The following is a 17152-nucleotide window of genomic DNA, read 5'->3' on the forward strand; positions in this document are numbered from 1 at the left end:
CTCAGCCTGGACGTTCTTATAAAAAGGTTCTTATAAAAAATAAGTGTATTTATTGATTGATTGACTCTTTTGTTCCGACGATACTCGAACACCAGCAGCACCACTCTGATTTCCACACAAACACACCCACTTCTACCTTGAGTTGATCTGATTCCACCACGACTATACAGAACCTTTTCTGCGGCTAGTCTGTGGTCTTTCTAGTTATACCTAAAAGAGACTATAACTAGGACTGGTATTTAGGTATACAATATTCACCAACGCAAACGACTTCTATTACTAACTGTTACTTGTATCATTACAAAAACAGAGGCCCCAAGCCCGACCAAGGCTTGCAAGGTTCCATTTAAGTGCTGCTGGGATGGCCAGCCTGCGACTAGCCGCGGATGCCCCCGTAAGTAGACCCAGACCGAATCACCGCGGATGCTCCCGTAAGTAGACCCAGACCGAATCACCGCGGATGCTCCCGTAAGTAGACCCAGACCGAATCACCGCGGATGCCCCCGTAAGTAGACCCAGACTGAATCACCGCGGATGCCCCCGTAAGTCGACCCAGACCGAATCACCGCGGATGCCCCCGTAAGTAGACCCAGACCGAATCACCGCGGATGCCCCCGTAAGTAGACCCAGACTGAATCACCGCGGATGCTCCCGTAAGTAGACCCAGACCGAATCACCGCGGATGCTCCCGTAAGTAGACCCAGACCGAATCACCGCAGATGCCCCCGTAAGTAGGCCCAGACCGAATCACCGCGGATGCTCCCGTAAGTAGACCCAGACCGAATCACCGCGGATGCCCCCGTAAGTAGACCCAGACCGAATCACCGCGGATGCGCACGTAAGTAGACCCAGACTGAATCACCGCGGATGTTCCCGTAAGTAGACCCAGACCGAATCACCGCGGATGCTCCCGTAAGTAGACCCAGACCGAATCACCGCAGATGCCCCCGTAAGTAGACCCAGACCGAATCACCGCGGATGCTCCCGTAAGTAGACCCAGACCGAATCACCGCGGATGCCCCCGTAAGTAGACCCAGACCGAATCACCGCGGATGCCCCCGTAAGTAGACCCAGACCGAATCACCGCGGATGCCCCCGTATGTAGACCCAGACTGAATCACAGCGGATGCTCCCGTAAGTAGACCCAGACCGAATCACCGCGGATGCTCCCGTAAGTAGACCCAGACCGAATCACCGCGGATGCTCCCGTAAGTAGACCCAGACCGAATCACCGCGGATGCCCCCGTAAGTAGACCCAGACTGAATCACCGCGGATGCCCCCGTAAGTCGACCCAGACCGAATCACCGCGGATGCCCCCGTAAGTAGACCCAGACCGAATCACCGCGGATGCCCCCGTAAGTAGACCCAGACTGAATCACCGCGGATGCTCCCGTAAGTAGACCCAGATCGAATCACCGCGGATGCTCCCGTAAGTAGACCAAGACTGAATCACCGCGGATGCCCCCGTAAGTAGACCCAGACCGAATCACCGCGGATGCTCCCGTAAGTAGACCAAGACTGAATCACCGCAGATGCCCCCGTAAGTAGACCCAGACCGAATCACCGCGGATGTCCCCGTAAGTAGACCCAGACCGAATCACCGCGGATGCTCCCGTAAGTAGACCAAGACCGAATCACCGCGGATGCTCCCGTAAGTAGACCCAGATCGAATCACCGCGGATGCTCCCGTAAGTAGACCCAGACCGAATCACCGCGGATGCCCCCGTAAGTAGACCCAGACCGAATCACCGCGGATGCTCCCGTAAGTAGACCAAGACCGAATCACCGCGGATGCTCCCGTAAGTAGACCCAGACCGAATCACCGCGGATGCCCCCGTAAGTAGACCCAGACAGAATCACCGCGGATGTGCCCGTAAGTAGACCCAGTATTAACCCTTGGGTACGCCTTAAATACGATATCCCTCTTTGGAGCAGATGTGGCTTTGTGTAACCTTCAAATACAATAACCACGGATGACTGAAAAGTGATTCCCTAAAACAACTTTATGCAGCATTTTATTTTGAGTGTACCTATAACTTTTCTGTTTTTACCGAGTAAATTAACAAAGACATTTTGCCATGGTTAAAAAGAGGAAGATCACGCCGCTATTGATATCCCTGCTTTGCCTGAATCACAAAAAGCATCCATTTCCATCGGCTAATTACCTGAAGTAACTTGTTATTAATTGAGTTATTGTAATTCAAATTATTGTTAATTAAATTTCTGACTTCGATTATGGCTATTTTGAATTTTGTTTTGCAAAATACCATTGCATGTTCAAATGTAGACTGATGTTTTGCTGAGTCCCTTTTCTCGTATTCTAGGATGCAGCGATAAATACCCTCACACCTGCAGACAGTTTAGCTACAGCTGCATCACGGGGCAGTTCTACCGACGAGATTTTATGGAGAAATACTGTCCTAAGACCTGTGGCATCTGTGGTGCTTGAATAGCAAGGTAGCAAGAGGGTATCATGGGTAGGGAGAGTACGAGGGCATATGGGAAGGAATGGTACCCTTGTAATGCTACAGCCTGTACCCTTGTAATGCTATTAACCACAGCGAGGGATGGATTCCATCCTCAAGTGGAAAATGGCAGCGCGGGAATATTAACTGTTGTTTATAACATTGACTGTTTTTCCCTTTTTTTAGGGCGAGACCGAGTCCACAAGCAAAAAGACAAGGCAGTTTCAAAATGTATAATGCTGCTAAATAAAATGCATTTAACTCCTTTGAGTAATCCATTCTCTTTTTAGGAATTCTCTTAGCAAATAGCATCAATGCACAAGTTTTATAAAAAGACAATAAGCCAGATGTTAGCATAAAATATATACTGCAATTCTTTTTATTCAAACAAATGTAAACCGTCTTCACCCGAATAAGCGCCGCCCTTCACAGTACCCGACAGGGGGAGGGTAGGGAGAGGTTATGGTACTCCCCTAATCCTAGCTAACATATTAAAGGAGACTGAGACTAATCCTAGCTAACATATAAAAGGAGACTGAGACTAATCCTAGCTAACATATAAAAGGAGACTGAGACTAATCCTAGCTAACATATAAAAGGAGACTGAGACTAATCCTAGCTAACATATAAAAGGAGACTGAGACTAATCCTAGATAACATATAAAAGGAGACTGAGACTAATCCTAGCTAACATATAAAAGGAGACTGAGACTAATCCTAGCTAACATATAAAAGGAGACTGAGACTAATCCTAGCTAACATATAAAAGGAGACTGAGACTAATCCTAGCTAACATATAAAAGGAGACTGAGAATAATCCTAGCTAACATATAAAAGGAGACTGAGACTAATCCTAGCTAACATATAAAAGGAGACTGAGACTAATCCTAGCTAACATAAAAGGAGACTGAGACTAATCCTAGCTAACATATAAAAGGAGACTGAGACTAATCCTAGCTAACATATAAAAGGAGACTGAGACTAATCCTAGCTAACATATAAAAGGAGACTGAGACTGCAAGAGGATAGCATCTTGATTAAGCCCTTTATATTGGCACTATGCCACTTGTGGGTTCTATATAGATAGTTTTTGAGCTTAACGAAAGGCTGACGGAATAAATTACAGTTGCGGCGCCTTTTCGAGACAATCCGGCGCTGAAACAACCTATTGACACCTAAAAAAATAAATACTCTTGACATACTATATATTATCTGTGTAATTCTATACGTAGATTTTCAATCTGTTCTATAAAATCTGTATACTTAAGACACAAATCGCTGAAACGCCTGACCCCTCTAAACAACCCTACATAAATGAATATTTGGCTATTTTCACTATTCCAAAGAATCATTCAGTTACTATGGCCAAAATAGAAATGTCATCTTTGCACACGAAAAGAGGAGAAAACCAAAAAGGACTTGTTCCCGCAAAACACACGATCTGTCAAAACATACGATAATTCACGTGCTTTCCTGGTGTGAAAGAATACCAGATCACAGGAAGCGTCACATGTCCACACAGCTAGGACTGGCGTTGTGTGACATAGCTAATCACGTGTCCACCCAGTATGCAACAGCAGGACTGGCATTGTGTGACAGGTCTAATCACGTGTCCACCCAGTAGGCGACAGCAGGACTGACGTTGTGTGACATAGCTAATCACGTGTCCACCTAGTATGCGACAGCAGGACTGGCGTTGTGTGACAGGGCTAATCACGTGTCCACCCAGTAGGCGACAGCAGGACTGGCGTTGCATGACAGGGCTAATCACGTGTCCACCCAGTAAGTGACAGCAGGACTGGCGTTGCATGACAGGGCTAATCACGTATCCACCCAGTAGGCGACAGCAGGACTGGCGTTGCATGACATAGCTAATCACGTGTCCACCCAGTAGGCGACAGCAGGACTGGCGTTGCGTGACAAGGCAAATCACGTGTCCACCCAGTATGCGACAGCAGGACTGGCGTTGTGTGACAGGGCTAATCACGTGTCCACCCAGTAGGCGACAGCAGGACTGGCGTTGTGTGACGTACGCGGAAGTTCCGTGATGTCGATCACCTCGCACGCTACGCTGGGGTGTTTAATCTGCAAACGAGATGTCAACATAATAAGCAGGAAGTTGCTGCGAAGGTGAGACTTGGTTAGCGATGCTGACCGTGTTGACGCGGTGTGCACGGGGCTTTACATGACAGGGCTAACAGGTTAACAAAGTGGCGATTGGAATTACGTATCTGATATCTTGCAAAGTCCATATCCGAAAACAAAAAAAACAAAAAACAAAAAACGTGCATCAAACCTAACGCAAGAATTATTCCTCACCTACTGGCTATCGTGATTACGAAATACCTACTCACCGTAGTTTTGTTGGAGTTGGATCTCTGCAAGGATTATTTCTCACTTACTGGCTAATAATCGTGATTACGAAATACCTACTCACCGTCGTTTTGTTGGAGTTGGATCTCTGCAAGGATTATTTCTCACTTACTGGCTAATAATCGTGATTACGAAATACCTACTTACCGTCGTTTTGTTGGAGTTGGATCTCTGCAAGGATTATTTCTCACTTACTGGCTAATAATCGTGATTACGAAATACCTACTCACCGTAGTTTTGTTGGAGTTGGATCTCTGCAAGGATTATTTCTCACTTACTGGCTATCGTGATTACGAAATACCTACTCACCGTAGTTTTGTTGGAGTTGGATCTCTGCAAGGATTATTTCTCACTTACTGGCTAATAATCGTGATTACGAAATACCTACTCACCGTCGTTTTGTTGGAGTTGGATCTCTGCAAGGATTATTTCTCACTTACTGGCTAATAATCGTGATTACGAAATACCTACTTACCGTCGTTTTGTTGGAGTTGGATCTCTGCAAGGATTATTTCTCACTTACTGGCTAATAATCGTGATTACGAAATACCTACTCACCGTAGTTTTGTTGGAGTTGGATCTCTGCAAGGATTATTTCTCACTTACTGGCTAATAATCGTGATTACGAAATACCTACTTACCGTCGTTTTGTTGGAGTTGGATCTCTGCAAGGATTATTCTTCACTTACTGGCTATCGTGATTACGAAATACTTACCGTTGTTTTGTTGGAGTTGGATCTCTGCAAGGATTATTTCTCACTTACTGGCTAATAATCGTGATTACGAAATACCTACTTACCGTCGTTTTGTTGGAGTTGGATCTCTGCAAGGATTATTCTTCACTTACTGGCTATCGTGATTACGAAATACTTACCGTTGTTTTGTTGGAGTTGGATCTCTGCAAGGATTATTTCTCACTTACTGGCTAATAATCGTGATTACGAAATACCTACTCACCGTCGTTTTGTTGGAGTTGGATCTCTGCAAGGATTATTTCTCACTTACTGGCTATCGTGATTACGAAAAACCTACTTACCGTCGTGTTGTTGGAGTTGGATCTCTGCAGGAGAGGTCGTCCTCCCGATTTCTTTCGCACATCGGACAACTTGCGCAAGGGTAGGTTGACCACTTGCTCGCTACCCCTAAAAATAAAAACACGTTACACATTGCGGAAAAGTATAGAGTAGCATTAGATGACGGGAGTCATATATGGAATATATGTAAGGCTTGTATTGGATTTGTTCAAGGGCGGTCGATGTCAAGGGGGGGGCAATGCAGAAACAAAAAGAAAATATTGGAGGGGGAACCCTGCCACGCCCCTCCAGGCCATTTCCTTATAATTTTTAAAACTATTGGAGGGGGAACCCTGCCACGCCCCTCCAGGTCATTTCCTTATAATTTTTAAAACTATTGGAGGGGGAACCCTGCCACGCCCCTCCAGGTCATTTCCTTATAATTTTTAAAACTATTGGAGGGGGAACCCTGCCACGCCCCTCCAGGTCATTTCCTTATAATTTTTAAAACTATTGGAGGGGGAACCCAGCCACGCCCCTCCAGGTCATTTCCTTATAACTTTTAAAACTAGAAGTTCTCATGGAGAAGTGGGATGCTGTGAGGAGCAAACGCTGCTGCTTTTACTCGTGTGTAGAAGAAATTACATTCAGTTAATTATATTTTTGGATATACAGATGAAGAGAAATAACTGGAGAATGAGGATTTTTTTCACTTGTTTATTTAAAGTATATATATAAATAACATGGCTTTACTGTCCGGTAACATGCTGATTATCTCATGTAACATAAAACAATACTTTTCTGACTTTTAAAAGTCAATTCCTGGAATATATGTTGTCCTAGTCATCAATATATATCATAACTTGGCTATAATTAGTGTTCACTTTTGCTGTGGAATACTAGCTGCAATACTTGAGACAACGTTGCTCTGCAAGTTGTATGTTATGGAAACTTCAGGCAAGTTTAGTAGAATGTTTCTCTTGCTAGGACCGTCTGGTTCCGTTCGTGGTTTTCGTTTTCTCCTGAAACTGCTACTGCTTGCTTTAGAGTGTCTTCAAACATCGTTAGGGTGTTCTTTTTCTTGATGGGACCACTGATTTGGAAAAAAACTTGTGAATACCAGTGATTAGGGCATCTAGTTTGCTTTTGTCTGGTATGGCAATTTGGAAACTAAATAATCCCTTGATTGCCCTCTATTTTCTTGTTGCAACTTATGCAATATAGGTAGGCTGCCATCTCCCCAGTAGTTATGTCTTTGGGCTGTTGAGTCACAGGCAAAGCTCCCTCAAACGCCTCTACTCCTTTGATATTGGTTTTGGAAACCGTGGATAGTGCTAGTTCATTTGAGCTGTACTTGTTTTTGTATAACTTCAGGTTGCAAAAGTCATAAGTGTTGCTTCTTTCAAAGTATTCAGAAACGGCTTCCACAAGGTGAGTTTCACCATTCCTGATGGGTCTACCAAACGGGCATTTTGCAGTTGTTTGCCTTCCGAGCCAATTTCCTTTGGTGGATAAAGGTATCTAACTTTGGCTTTGAGTGTGACCATTTGTCCAGCGCACAATGTGTTGAGGGCAGAAATGTTGATTGTTTTAGGCATTTCTGACCTTTGGAAGTCTATCTCAGGAAAGTGATCTATCATTACATCTTCTCTCATGAGATAATCCTCCGTATTTGACTTTGTGTCCTTGCGGCACTTCTTCAGGATGACTGGAGATCGATTTGTATCAAATTCCAAGAAGCGCTTCATTTTAGGTGGTAAAAAGCAAACCCCTTTGACTATCTTATCCTTTTGTTGAATATTAAGACAAAGTACTTTTCATTTTTATGTACTGGGGATACATTATGGATGTATCGAATGATTTCTCCCTTGATTTTGACTTGAGGCTTTTTTGGAAAAGGTATCGTTACAAAGGTTTGAAATTGCACATGCATTATCTGTTCCTTGAGGTTTTTCCATACTTGCACACCCATCGTCTCTCTCCACGCTTGAGTTTCTAGAAGGTAAATGATGTTTCAGCGAAATCCTAAATAAGCATATTAATTATATCAACCCTTGCTTGTTGATTTGGGCAATCTACACTCTTATCTGCACTTCCTCTGTTAAGGAACTCTGGAATTCTGGGGTGGGTGGTCAATGCACGGTGAAATTCTGGGGTGGGCCAGTCAATGTATGGTGGAATTCAAGGGTCAGTGTTCTCCAAAAAGTGGGGTCCTCTACAGGGGGAGCTTCAAAAATTGTGTTGTGCTAGTTCATAAACCTGCCGTATTAAGGCAGTGGGTTGAATTGACTACCCGCGATGGGGGTCTTTGTTCTTTGCTAAACGTCGTTGTATAAATCTTTGCACTTGAACTTGCAAACAAACAGACAAGTGTACTCGATAGTCGGTACAAAACTCGCTTCATCCGCTCGGTAAAGCTTACAATGTCAGCAAACAACACACTTTTGACGCTCTGATAGCTTTTGCAAACACAATTAAATAGTTTCATTCTACTTACCAACAAGTTTTTTCCAGAATATCTACGAAAAACCTTTTGTAATCCAGCAAGCTTGGAACGAAAGAAAACAGTGTGCAAAGCGAATCGCACGTGTTTGCTCCAGGTTTCCAGCGGCCATTGCACAGGCTGACCATGGCTGTCTCACGAGTCACACGCCCAAGGCATTCTGATTGTGCTATCCAAACCATCCAAATCGGCTCTCGTTTCCATTATAATCGTGCTGCGCATGCGTGGCATTTGGGCATAAACTGCATGTAAGCAGGTAAGCTCGTCAACGTAGATGCACATATACAAGCAAGTGTAAAGACTCGGGAAGTATGTATGTACATGTTTAGCAAGTCCAACCCTGTCGAAATTAATGCTCGCTGCGCTTGCCCACAGCAAATATTTGGGGGAGGGAGGGACGCGGGCCCAGTGCCCATGGCACCGCCGTGACGTCATCCTGACGTCATCCTGAATGATTAGAGCCGAACAATTTGCTTGTACATAGCATTGTCGTTATACCTTGCTGACGGCTTGGATGGCGTAGGTATGAGGTATGAGCTATCGGTGATCGGACGATCTGTGGAGAAAGAATTCCGATGGGCGTATAAGTGGCGGCGGCGCCAGGAGAGGTGCTCCAGGGGGAAGGGGAAGAAGGAGGGGGGGGGGGGGGAGGTGAGAGCGTCCCCCTCTTTGGATGATTTTTGTAACAAAATTGTTTCGGGCTGAAAATAAAATTTACCACATACGAATTCATGACGAAAGGCAGAAGGGCGGTTAAACGTGTACTAAATCTGTGAAGTGTGCACCGCCGACTGAGCTAAGATTCTGGGTGACGAAAATGTGAGCTGTTTCATTAAATCACGAGCTTTGAGCTCCATCTGACCTGATAGGCTTTTCTTCCGTCCGTTTTTCCTCATGACCTTGGTGCCTTTTTTCTTCTTGTCCTCGTCACTAGCGCTACTGCCTCCAGTTCGTCGCGTGGCCGCCATTTTACGCAACGGGAACTCGGCCAAGTGGCTATGGATCTCTGCAGTGCTACCGCTAAAATCACACACAAAGGTAAGCTTATCAACTCAGAATTGCACATTTTTCCTAATCCAAGAATGTTTATAACCAATTGGCCATTGCAGCTATAAGCATGTGCGCACTCGACCTATAGTATCTCACCTTGGTGCGCGCTGCTGGTAGTTGAGGTAGGTTTCAATGGTAATGCACGCACAAGCTTTGTAGCTGGAATGGCCTATTAGTCAACTATAACCAAACACACCCGCGCCGGGATGATCTACATACTTATCCAAGGTGTGATATTATTTGATCCACGAAACATATCACCACTGTTACTAGGTTATCACATAAATTGTAGACTGCACGTTATTTGTTTGGCTCTTTAAGACTCACCCAAGGCGTATATCAGCAGGGCAGGAGAGCGCTTTCATGCACGTCGCGAGGGCTGGCGGGTTCGCCCGCGGGACACGCAATGATGGGCCCTAGAATGACATCAATTTATCATACTCCCTCTACGATAAACACAAAACCAAAATATGTGTTTCTCACAAGGGGCAAGTTTCTCAGAACATTGGAAATTTCCCGCGCCTCTCGAGTTAAGGTATAATTTACAATACATTCTTTACCACAAAACGTTCATTTGAAAAAGGAACATTTTCTTTATAGTTAGGAATTCTAACCTTTTCGGAATTTTTCGGGCCCGAGAAATATAAAAGCGGTACAGAAAGATGCAAACATTTTTTGACAAACTATTTTGCACAAGAATTTTCGGGAGCTGAGGAGTCAAATGTAGGACGTGTGCCTGATGTGGGGTTCACGATATCTAACACCGCGATCAATCTGGCGATACATAGAACAGATTAAGTGACAAGTGCTTCGAGTTGAGGTAGGGGAGGGGGGGGAGGGTTCTAGAAAGTGACACAGGGTTGCGTTCATTTTACTTTTCTAAACACAGGTTTCTTGAAAAATTTTTGTGCTCGAAGAAAGGGGTCTAAATTTCTAGGAAGGAGGATAAAGATAAGTCTTGCTGTACTGTACTGTAAAGGGGTCTAAGGAGGATAAAGATAAGTCTTACTGTACCGTACTGTAAAGGGGTCTAGGAAGGAGGATAAAGATAAGTCTTACTGTACCGTACTGTAAAGGGGTCTAGGAAGGAGGATAAAGATAAGTCTTACTGTACCGTACTGTAAAGGGGTCTAGGAAGGAGGATAAAGATAAGTCTTACTGTACCGTACTGTAAAGGGGTCTAGGAAGGAGGATAAAGATAAGTCTTACTGTACCGTACTGTAAAGGGGTCTAGGAAGGAGGATAAAGATAAGTCTTACTGTACCGTACTGTAAAGGGGTCTAGGAAGGAGGATAAAGATAAGTCTTACTGTACCGTACTGTAAAGGGGTCTAGGAAGGAGGATAAAGATAAGTCTTACTGTACTGTACCGTACTGTAAAGGGGTCTAGGAAGGAGGATAAAGATAAGTCTTACTGTACCGTACTGTAAAGGGGTCTAGGAAGGAGGATAAAGATAAGTCTTGCTGTACTGTACTGTAAAGGGGTCTAGGAAGGAGGATAAAGATAAGTCTTACTGTACTGTACCGTACTGTAAAGGGGTCTAGGAAGGAGGATAAAGATAAGTCTTACTGTACCGTACTGTAAAGGGGTCTAGGAAGGAGGATAAAGATAAGTCTTACTGTACCGTACTGTAAAGTGGTCTAGGAAGGAGGATAAGGATAAGTCTTACTGTACTGTACCGTACTGTAAAGGGGTCTAGGAAGGAGGATAAAGATAAGTCTTACTGTACCGTACTGTAAAGGGGTCTAGGAAGGAGGATAAAGATAAGTCTTGCTGTACTGTACTGTAAAGGGGTCTAAGGAGGATAAAGATAAGTCTTACTGTACTGTACTGTAAAGGGGTCTAGGAAGGAGGACAAAGATGAGTCTTTCTGTACCATACTGTAAAGGGGTCTAGGAAGGAGGATAATGATAAGTCTTACTGTACTGTACTGTACTGTAAAGGGGTCTAGGAAGGAGGATAAAGATAAGTCTTACTGTACCGTACTGTAAAGGGGTCTAGGAAGAAGGATAAAGATAAGTCTTACTGTACCGTTTTTGGTAGCTCCATTGACACTCTAGTCTGGTCTTTTTTGATCAACTGAGAAAAACAATTAGCGCCATGGCTGTAAATATTTCACGGGAAGCCAAATAATGGGCAAAAAGGTATGCATAGAATAAAAAGAAAAGAAGAAAAGGAAATAGAAAATATTTGCAGATACACAAAGAGACGCAGGCAAACAGACAGGATATGCTAGTAATGAAAAAGACAAAAAAAAAACATGCAGGTAGACAGATACACGGGAAAGCCTGGGGCAAAAGGTGCACGCTGCGCACGACACTTACTTGGCTTCTGATTGTTGTGACATTATTTACGGTGTGCGAGTCAGACAATGCACCTCCGCTTGTCGAGGAGTTACTCTCGGTGGAGGTTGCACTTTGTGAGGATTTAGCAGGCTGGGAGAAACGTCGCGGTACTGAAAGTGCCTGGACGCGCTTGGGAGGCTTTAGGTCGTCACTCTTTTTGGCTGCGAAACATAACAAGATGATATATTTTACAAACAGGCGTTCATGAATAATTCTAAGGTCTTTAAAGACCTTAAGCTCGACTTGTTGGACAAAGAACTAGTGTTGGTACTGGTTCACCGATACCCCAATCTTCAGTCATGTCCCTGTGTGTTCACGTGCGTCTTGACTACCTCTCGGGGAAATTACAGCGGGCCTCTTGACTACCTCTCGGGGAAATAACAGCGGGCCTCTTGACTTCCTCTCGGGGAAAGTTACACCATCTTTAAGGGCCTCTGCCTTGAAATACACCTCTAGCCGGTCTTTTCGAAAGACCAGACTTTGGGATGTTTAATGAGGTACTAACCAGCTTCTTTTCTAGCGTTAATTCCCTGAGTCATCCGCTCTGTGATCTTCTGAGCAGCAGGAGACAAGCCATCACTAGTCACATCACTGGAAGAGGAGCTCTTCAAGCCAATCTTCTGTCGGGTTGTGGCTGTCGCTCCGGCAACAATACTAAGGACATAAGCCATACAAAAGTAATCCAGTTGTTAAAAAATCTAGGTGAATTGTCTCTGTATATAACTGATGTTTCTAGGTGATATCATTGTCTCGGTATATACCTTGGATGTTTCTGGTGATATCATTGTCTCGGTATATACCTGTGGATGTTTCTAGTGATATCATTGCATCTGTGTATACCTGGATGTTTTTGTAATATACCTGGATGTTTCTGGTGATATCATTGCATCTGTTTATACCTGGATGTTTTTGTAATATACCTGGATGTTTCTGGTGATATCATTGCATCTGTGTATACCTGGATGTTTTTGTAATATACCTGGATGTTTCTGGTGATATCATTGTCTCGGTATATACCTGGATGTTTCTGGTGATATCATTGCATCTGTGTATAACTGGATGTTTTTGTAATATACCTGGATGTTTCTGGTGATATCATTGTCTCTGTATATACCTGGATGTTTTAGCTACTGCCCTGTTGAGTCGTTTAGGGAATGACGGAGCATTCTTGGCACTTTTGATGAACCGCCGTACCCAGTTTCTTACCCCCTCCACTGAGCCAAACTCACTCATAGGCAAGCGGGACCAGGGGTTGGTGTTATTCATATCTAGCGCAGCGATGGCCAATGCTCTACCCACCTTTATGTAAACAACAAATAATAACTACTCAGAAAAAGGCACAACAGTGAAATTTTTATAACATATTTAACAGAAAATATTATATAAAATAATATTTTTCTGTATTTTTTTTGCATCAATTTTCTCCTAAAGTGTTGTATATCCCAACATTTTGTAATATTTATTTATTACTTCTTGCAATGCAATACAGCACAAAAAGTGAAATAAATGTACAAAGTTGTGGTATTATAAAAGTGACTGTTTAATCAGGATTTAACAGGACTGGAAATTGTCGGTCTACAGCCTGGCAGTGGGTTGGTGCACACGGAAAAGAGGAGTGAGCAGCCCCATGCAGCAACTAACCCACACTGCCACTTGACGATGGATCTAGTGAGAGAGCATACCTCCTCATAGATCTCTGTGGTGAATTTAGGAGGGAAGCCTGGGGGAGGCGGTGGCGTGGCCCTGCCACTATCACAGGTGGCAGGCGGGACAGCATTCAACATGCGACCACTGTTGTAGTTACATTCCAATGTATAACTGTTGAGACAAACAACTTTTAAAAGCAAAATCCGTATATCTATTAGTTTACATGGAGCAGAAAGCTACAATTGATATTGTGAAGTGTTAAATCCAAAATCCAACTAGTACTCTGCAAGCTCTCAAAGTGTGGGACCCAGTGGAAAGGGAAAATTCAATTGAAGTACTTACTAGGAACAATGCTATTTTAGGCTGGCTAATCCAAATCAAGCCATAACTTGCCTGTGGATAATAGATGTGGCCTTGTAGATGCCAACACGGCCGCTTCCCTCTTTAGACATACCATCTCTCTTGTCCTTACTATACATATTCTTCTCAGTAAATACACAGCCGGTAAAATCAAAGTTAGCTGAGTTCATGGACACTAATTTGGGGTACAGTATTGTGTTGACATAATTCTCCTCATTCTCCATAAAGTTGGCATAAATGAAGCACCCTCTTTTAGAGGCGTGTCCATGTAGATCTACATAGTACATTAGTTTGCCTTCTTTTTGCTCTTCACTTGGCGATGTTGTGCATGCCATGCAAATCTTGCTTTCTGAATCATGAGTGAGGATTCCACCATCTGTTGACTCTGACTTCATATCATTATCATTCATTTCTTTTTTGCTCTCTTCTATAGATAATTCACCCAATTTTTTAGCTTCTTCAGATAAATCTTCTTTGCCATCAACTTTGGAGTTGTTAGCAGGATTGTTTGTTTCTATAGAATCTTTATCATCACCATCTCCAGATGTCCTCAAAGTCTCACTCTTTACATGTGTCCCAGACCCATTTATTTCTGCAATATCAGCAGGATCAAATGCCGCACCATTTTGTGTGCTTTCCATCCCATCTGGGGGCAACCTTTCTACCATAACATCATCACATTCCCCCACACAAGCAACGGTTTTCTCCTCAATAACTGGACTCTCAGTGTTGCCATTTGTTGTACCACAGGTACAGCTTGGAGGTGGGTTTCCATTAGAGTTGTGATGGTACAAGATAACTGATCTAGCGGCAAATATTGAAGGGTGCAGGGTGGGATCAGGGTCTAGGTAAACCCTGTTGAGGTTTACACCCCTGGGGTCTGTGCGGTAATGTCCCCGCTTCACTCCATCAGGGTTAAGCATTGGTATCATTTTGAAGATGTACTGATCTCTAAGAGCAGCGGCACGAGGGTCATCTGTGCGTAACAGGAAATCTAGAAAACCTTCAAAGACAAAACTAGATGGGGTCTCACCGGGATGTACTCTTGCACTGAGAAAGAACACCTGTAAAGGAATAAAAAATTAGTGAGTGCATGACAATTTTACTGCATTGTATTGATCCAATCATTTAAAGTATGCATAAGGTTTAGAAAATGCAAGCAAAACTAAAATTAAAAAAATAGTAGTAAGTTCATGACAATTTTGCATAACTTTTCAAAAATGCAATCAGAACATAATTTAGAAAATGAGATAATAGCACAGGTCATATGACATACATATAGTATAAGGCACCAAAACATGGTATGGGCAAATGACATAAACTGAATACAATACCTTCTTCCCTTTAAACTTGTGTGGCCTTGGTGTATTTTCATCTGGAAAAAGAGATTTAAGCCGCTCTTCTCGTTCATTCAACATCCCTTTGCATGAAGTCAATGTAATAAGATCAACCCTTAACTCATCCAGAGACTTGCATAGTAGCTCGCAGTGATAGTATATTGAGGTCTTGGGTGACTCTGGGGTGAGCTGTTTACATAGTGAGTAGGTCTTATCCAAGCTCTCTAGTCTACTTTGGAGCTCGGCGTATGAGTAGGGATAACAGAATGCGAAATAATGAACTGAGTTTCTTTGGTCTGGAAAGCGATAGGTGAAAGACAAGCGGAACTGACCTTCCACAGTCTGAAAACAGAAATTATTATTAGAATCATTATAGGATACAAATAATGCAGGCCCGTACCCAGGATTTTTCTTGGGGGGGGGGGGGGGGGTGCGAAATCTGAAAAAGTGGACCTAACTTTTCCAGGGGGGAGGGGGAGGGGGGAGTTCTCTGATAAAAATCTAACCACCTCTGAAAGAACAAAAAGGGATTTTATGCCTTTGCAGTATTTCCACGGGACGTTTATTGTTTATTGTCGGATTTGGCTACATATCAGAGTGTTTTAGCTTATGATTTTTAGTTTTGTCTACCAATAGCAAGTTTATTGAGAACCAAAAGTGGACTTTTGACTTTCTTTTGTGGGTGGGTGAGTTTGCATCCCCTGCACCCCCCCCCCCCCCCCCCCCCCTGGGTAGGGGCCTGTAATGCGGCCAAATAGATTTCTGACTGTAGGTGTGTTTTACAGTATAAGCCACTTAGTTGAATACCTAAACTTGAATCCTGGCATCATATATAAATAGCGAGTAATTGGTGTTTTCAAAACAATGGAAACTGACCCCCTAATGATGAAGCCAGGGGGTTATTTGGCTTGTTGTAAACAATCGTGTTGAACTAACAATGCCCTTTAGAAATTGATGGTAATCAAGTAAAAATCGAGCCTCTCGTATTAGTGTTACCACCTGAGCTAGGAACAAGGCGAAACTGCAGAATACCCGTCCACCACTATTTGCATTTTCCTTGTATTTACTGGCTCGTTCTATAGAAATCGAGGTGTGAAGTCTCATTGTTAATTCTTTGTGGACGGGTATTCTGCAGTAGCTCCAGGAACAATGTTATACCTGAGATATTTACCTCAAATGTCGGCCTGTCTCGGATTCTTTCCCACTTTCCTTTTCCCGGCACAACTTTGACAAACGGGCTCATTCCCTGATTATAAAGCTTCCCTTGTCGATTTAAATTCATCATATTAATCTTCAAAACGCGGCCGGGGACGCCTCCTTTGACTCCGAAATAAAACCAAGTTCTGTTAAGGTTCTCATACTCCGTTCCGACAGCATCAGGCCAGGTCCACGCGTTGAATTCGTAATCGGGGACGGGAAATGATGCGCTATTGTTGTCTTCCTTATCACTTGATTCATCATCATGTTTCACTCGTTCAACTTTTGCCAAATTTCCTGAATCGAAATTAGAGAAAAATGTAAGAGAACCAATTCTTTCTTCCATGGCTGTTGCTGCCTTTGCCTTGATCTAGGCAGTGCAGAGAGCCCTACGTTTGAGTTTTGCTATGGTGTTTTTTCTATAACAGACGCCAAAATAAGGATACCAGCCGCCATTTTCATCAACGGTTTGTTGCTAAGGATCCAGACCTTCAGCGTTTCACATTCCACAGGAATCCCAAAGACAACTTTTCCTTGGAAGACAATAACGTGAGAAATTGAGGAGTTATCTATACCCAGATACGCCAGAAGGGAAATAAAAAAAGACAAATCTCTGGAAATGTGGTATGTTCTAGTGTTTGGTGCAAGGGTTAGGTGGATTTCGCTTTTTTCTATGGGAGGAGGGATCTTTTTCATTATTTTGAACCCTTCACAACGGCATACACTAGCATAATGCAGACCACGAAAAAAGAAGTATTTTGCGTATTATAATCTGCCTATTTTTTTTATACGTTTTGGCGAAATCCGCCGATCCAAAAACCTATCCCCCCTTTGCAAGCTTGATAACTAAAAATCTGTGGG

At 43.4% G+C, this 17152-nt stretch overlaps 2 protein-coding genes and 2 long non-coding RNA genes across 6 annotated transcripts in view; 2 read left to right on the top strand and 2 right to left on the bottom strand.

The window, feature by feature from the left end:
• Positions 1-2731, top strand: part of LOC116616171 (uncharacterized protein ZK643.6) — a gene marked incomplete in the record, with an annotated part of 5208 nt that extends 2477 nt beyond the window's left edge. Inside the window, 3 exon segments of the mRNA XM_048726417.1 lie at positions 311-394; positions 2326-2458; positions 2653-2731. Coding sequence (XP_048582374.1) covers positions 311-394; positions 2326-2450 — 209 coding nt within the window.
• An 85-nt stretch (positions 2732-2816) lies between these two features.
• LOC116616170 (cytosolic carboxypeptidase-like protein 5) lies at positions 2817-17124 on the bottom strand. Of its 2 annotated transcripts, XM_048726411.1 has the most exons (14): positions 16266-17124; positions 15092-15436; positions 13791-14821; positions 13433-13568; positions 12865-13049; positions 12256-12404; positions 11730-11911; positions 11437-11484; positions 9733-9821; positions 9218-9375; positions 8854-8911; positions 5876-5981; positions 4462-4551; positions 2817-4191 (listed from the first exon to the last, which is right to left on the bottom strand). In XM_048726411.1, exons 1-14 carry the CDS (start codon positions 16635-16637, stop codon positions 4180-4182), a joined length of 2961 nt encoding a protein of 986 aa, XP_048582368.1. In that variant the 5' UTR covers positions 16638-17124; the 3' UTR covers positions 2817-4179. The 2 variants fall into 2 exon arrangements, with proteins under 2 accessions (XP_048582368.1, XP_032234013.2); XM_032378122.2 differs by having other exon boundaries at positions 2817-4551.
• On the top strand, positions 4550-13060 carry LOC116616173. Of its 2 annotated transcripts, XR_007307533.1 has the most exons (5): positions 4550-5955; positions 7227-7283; positions 8367-8611; positions 9290-9393; positions 12271-13060. It is a non-coding gene; the product is annotated as an uncharacterized LOC116616173 (long non-coding RNA). The 2 variants fall into 2 exon arrangements; XR_007307534.1 differs by lacking the exon at positions 7227-7283.
• Positions 6513-8460, bottom strand: LOC125561842. Its single transcript, XR_007307535.1, has 2 exons — positions 8350-8460; positions 6513-7847 (listed from the first exon to the last, which is right to left on the bottom strand). It is a non-coding gene; the product is annotated as an uncharacterized LOC125561842 (long non-coding RNA).
• Positions 17125-17152: the final 28 nt, after the last annotated feature.

The sequence above is a fragment of the Nematostella vectensis genome, chromosome 4 (assembly GCF_932526225.1).
Source record: "Nematostella vectensis chromosome 4, jaNemVect1.1, whole genome shotgun sequence".
Lineage (NCBI taxonomy): Eukaryota > Metazoa > Cnidaria > Anthozoa > Actiniaria > Edwardsiidae > Nematostella > Nematostella vectensis.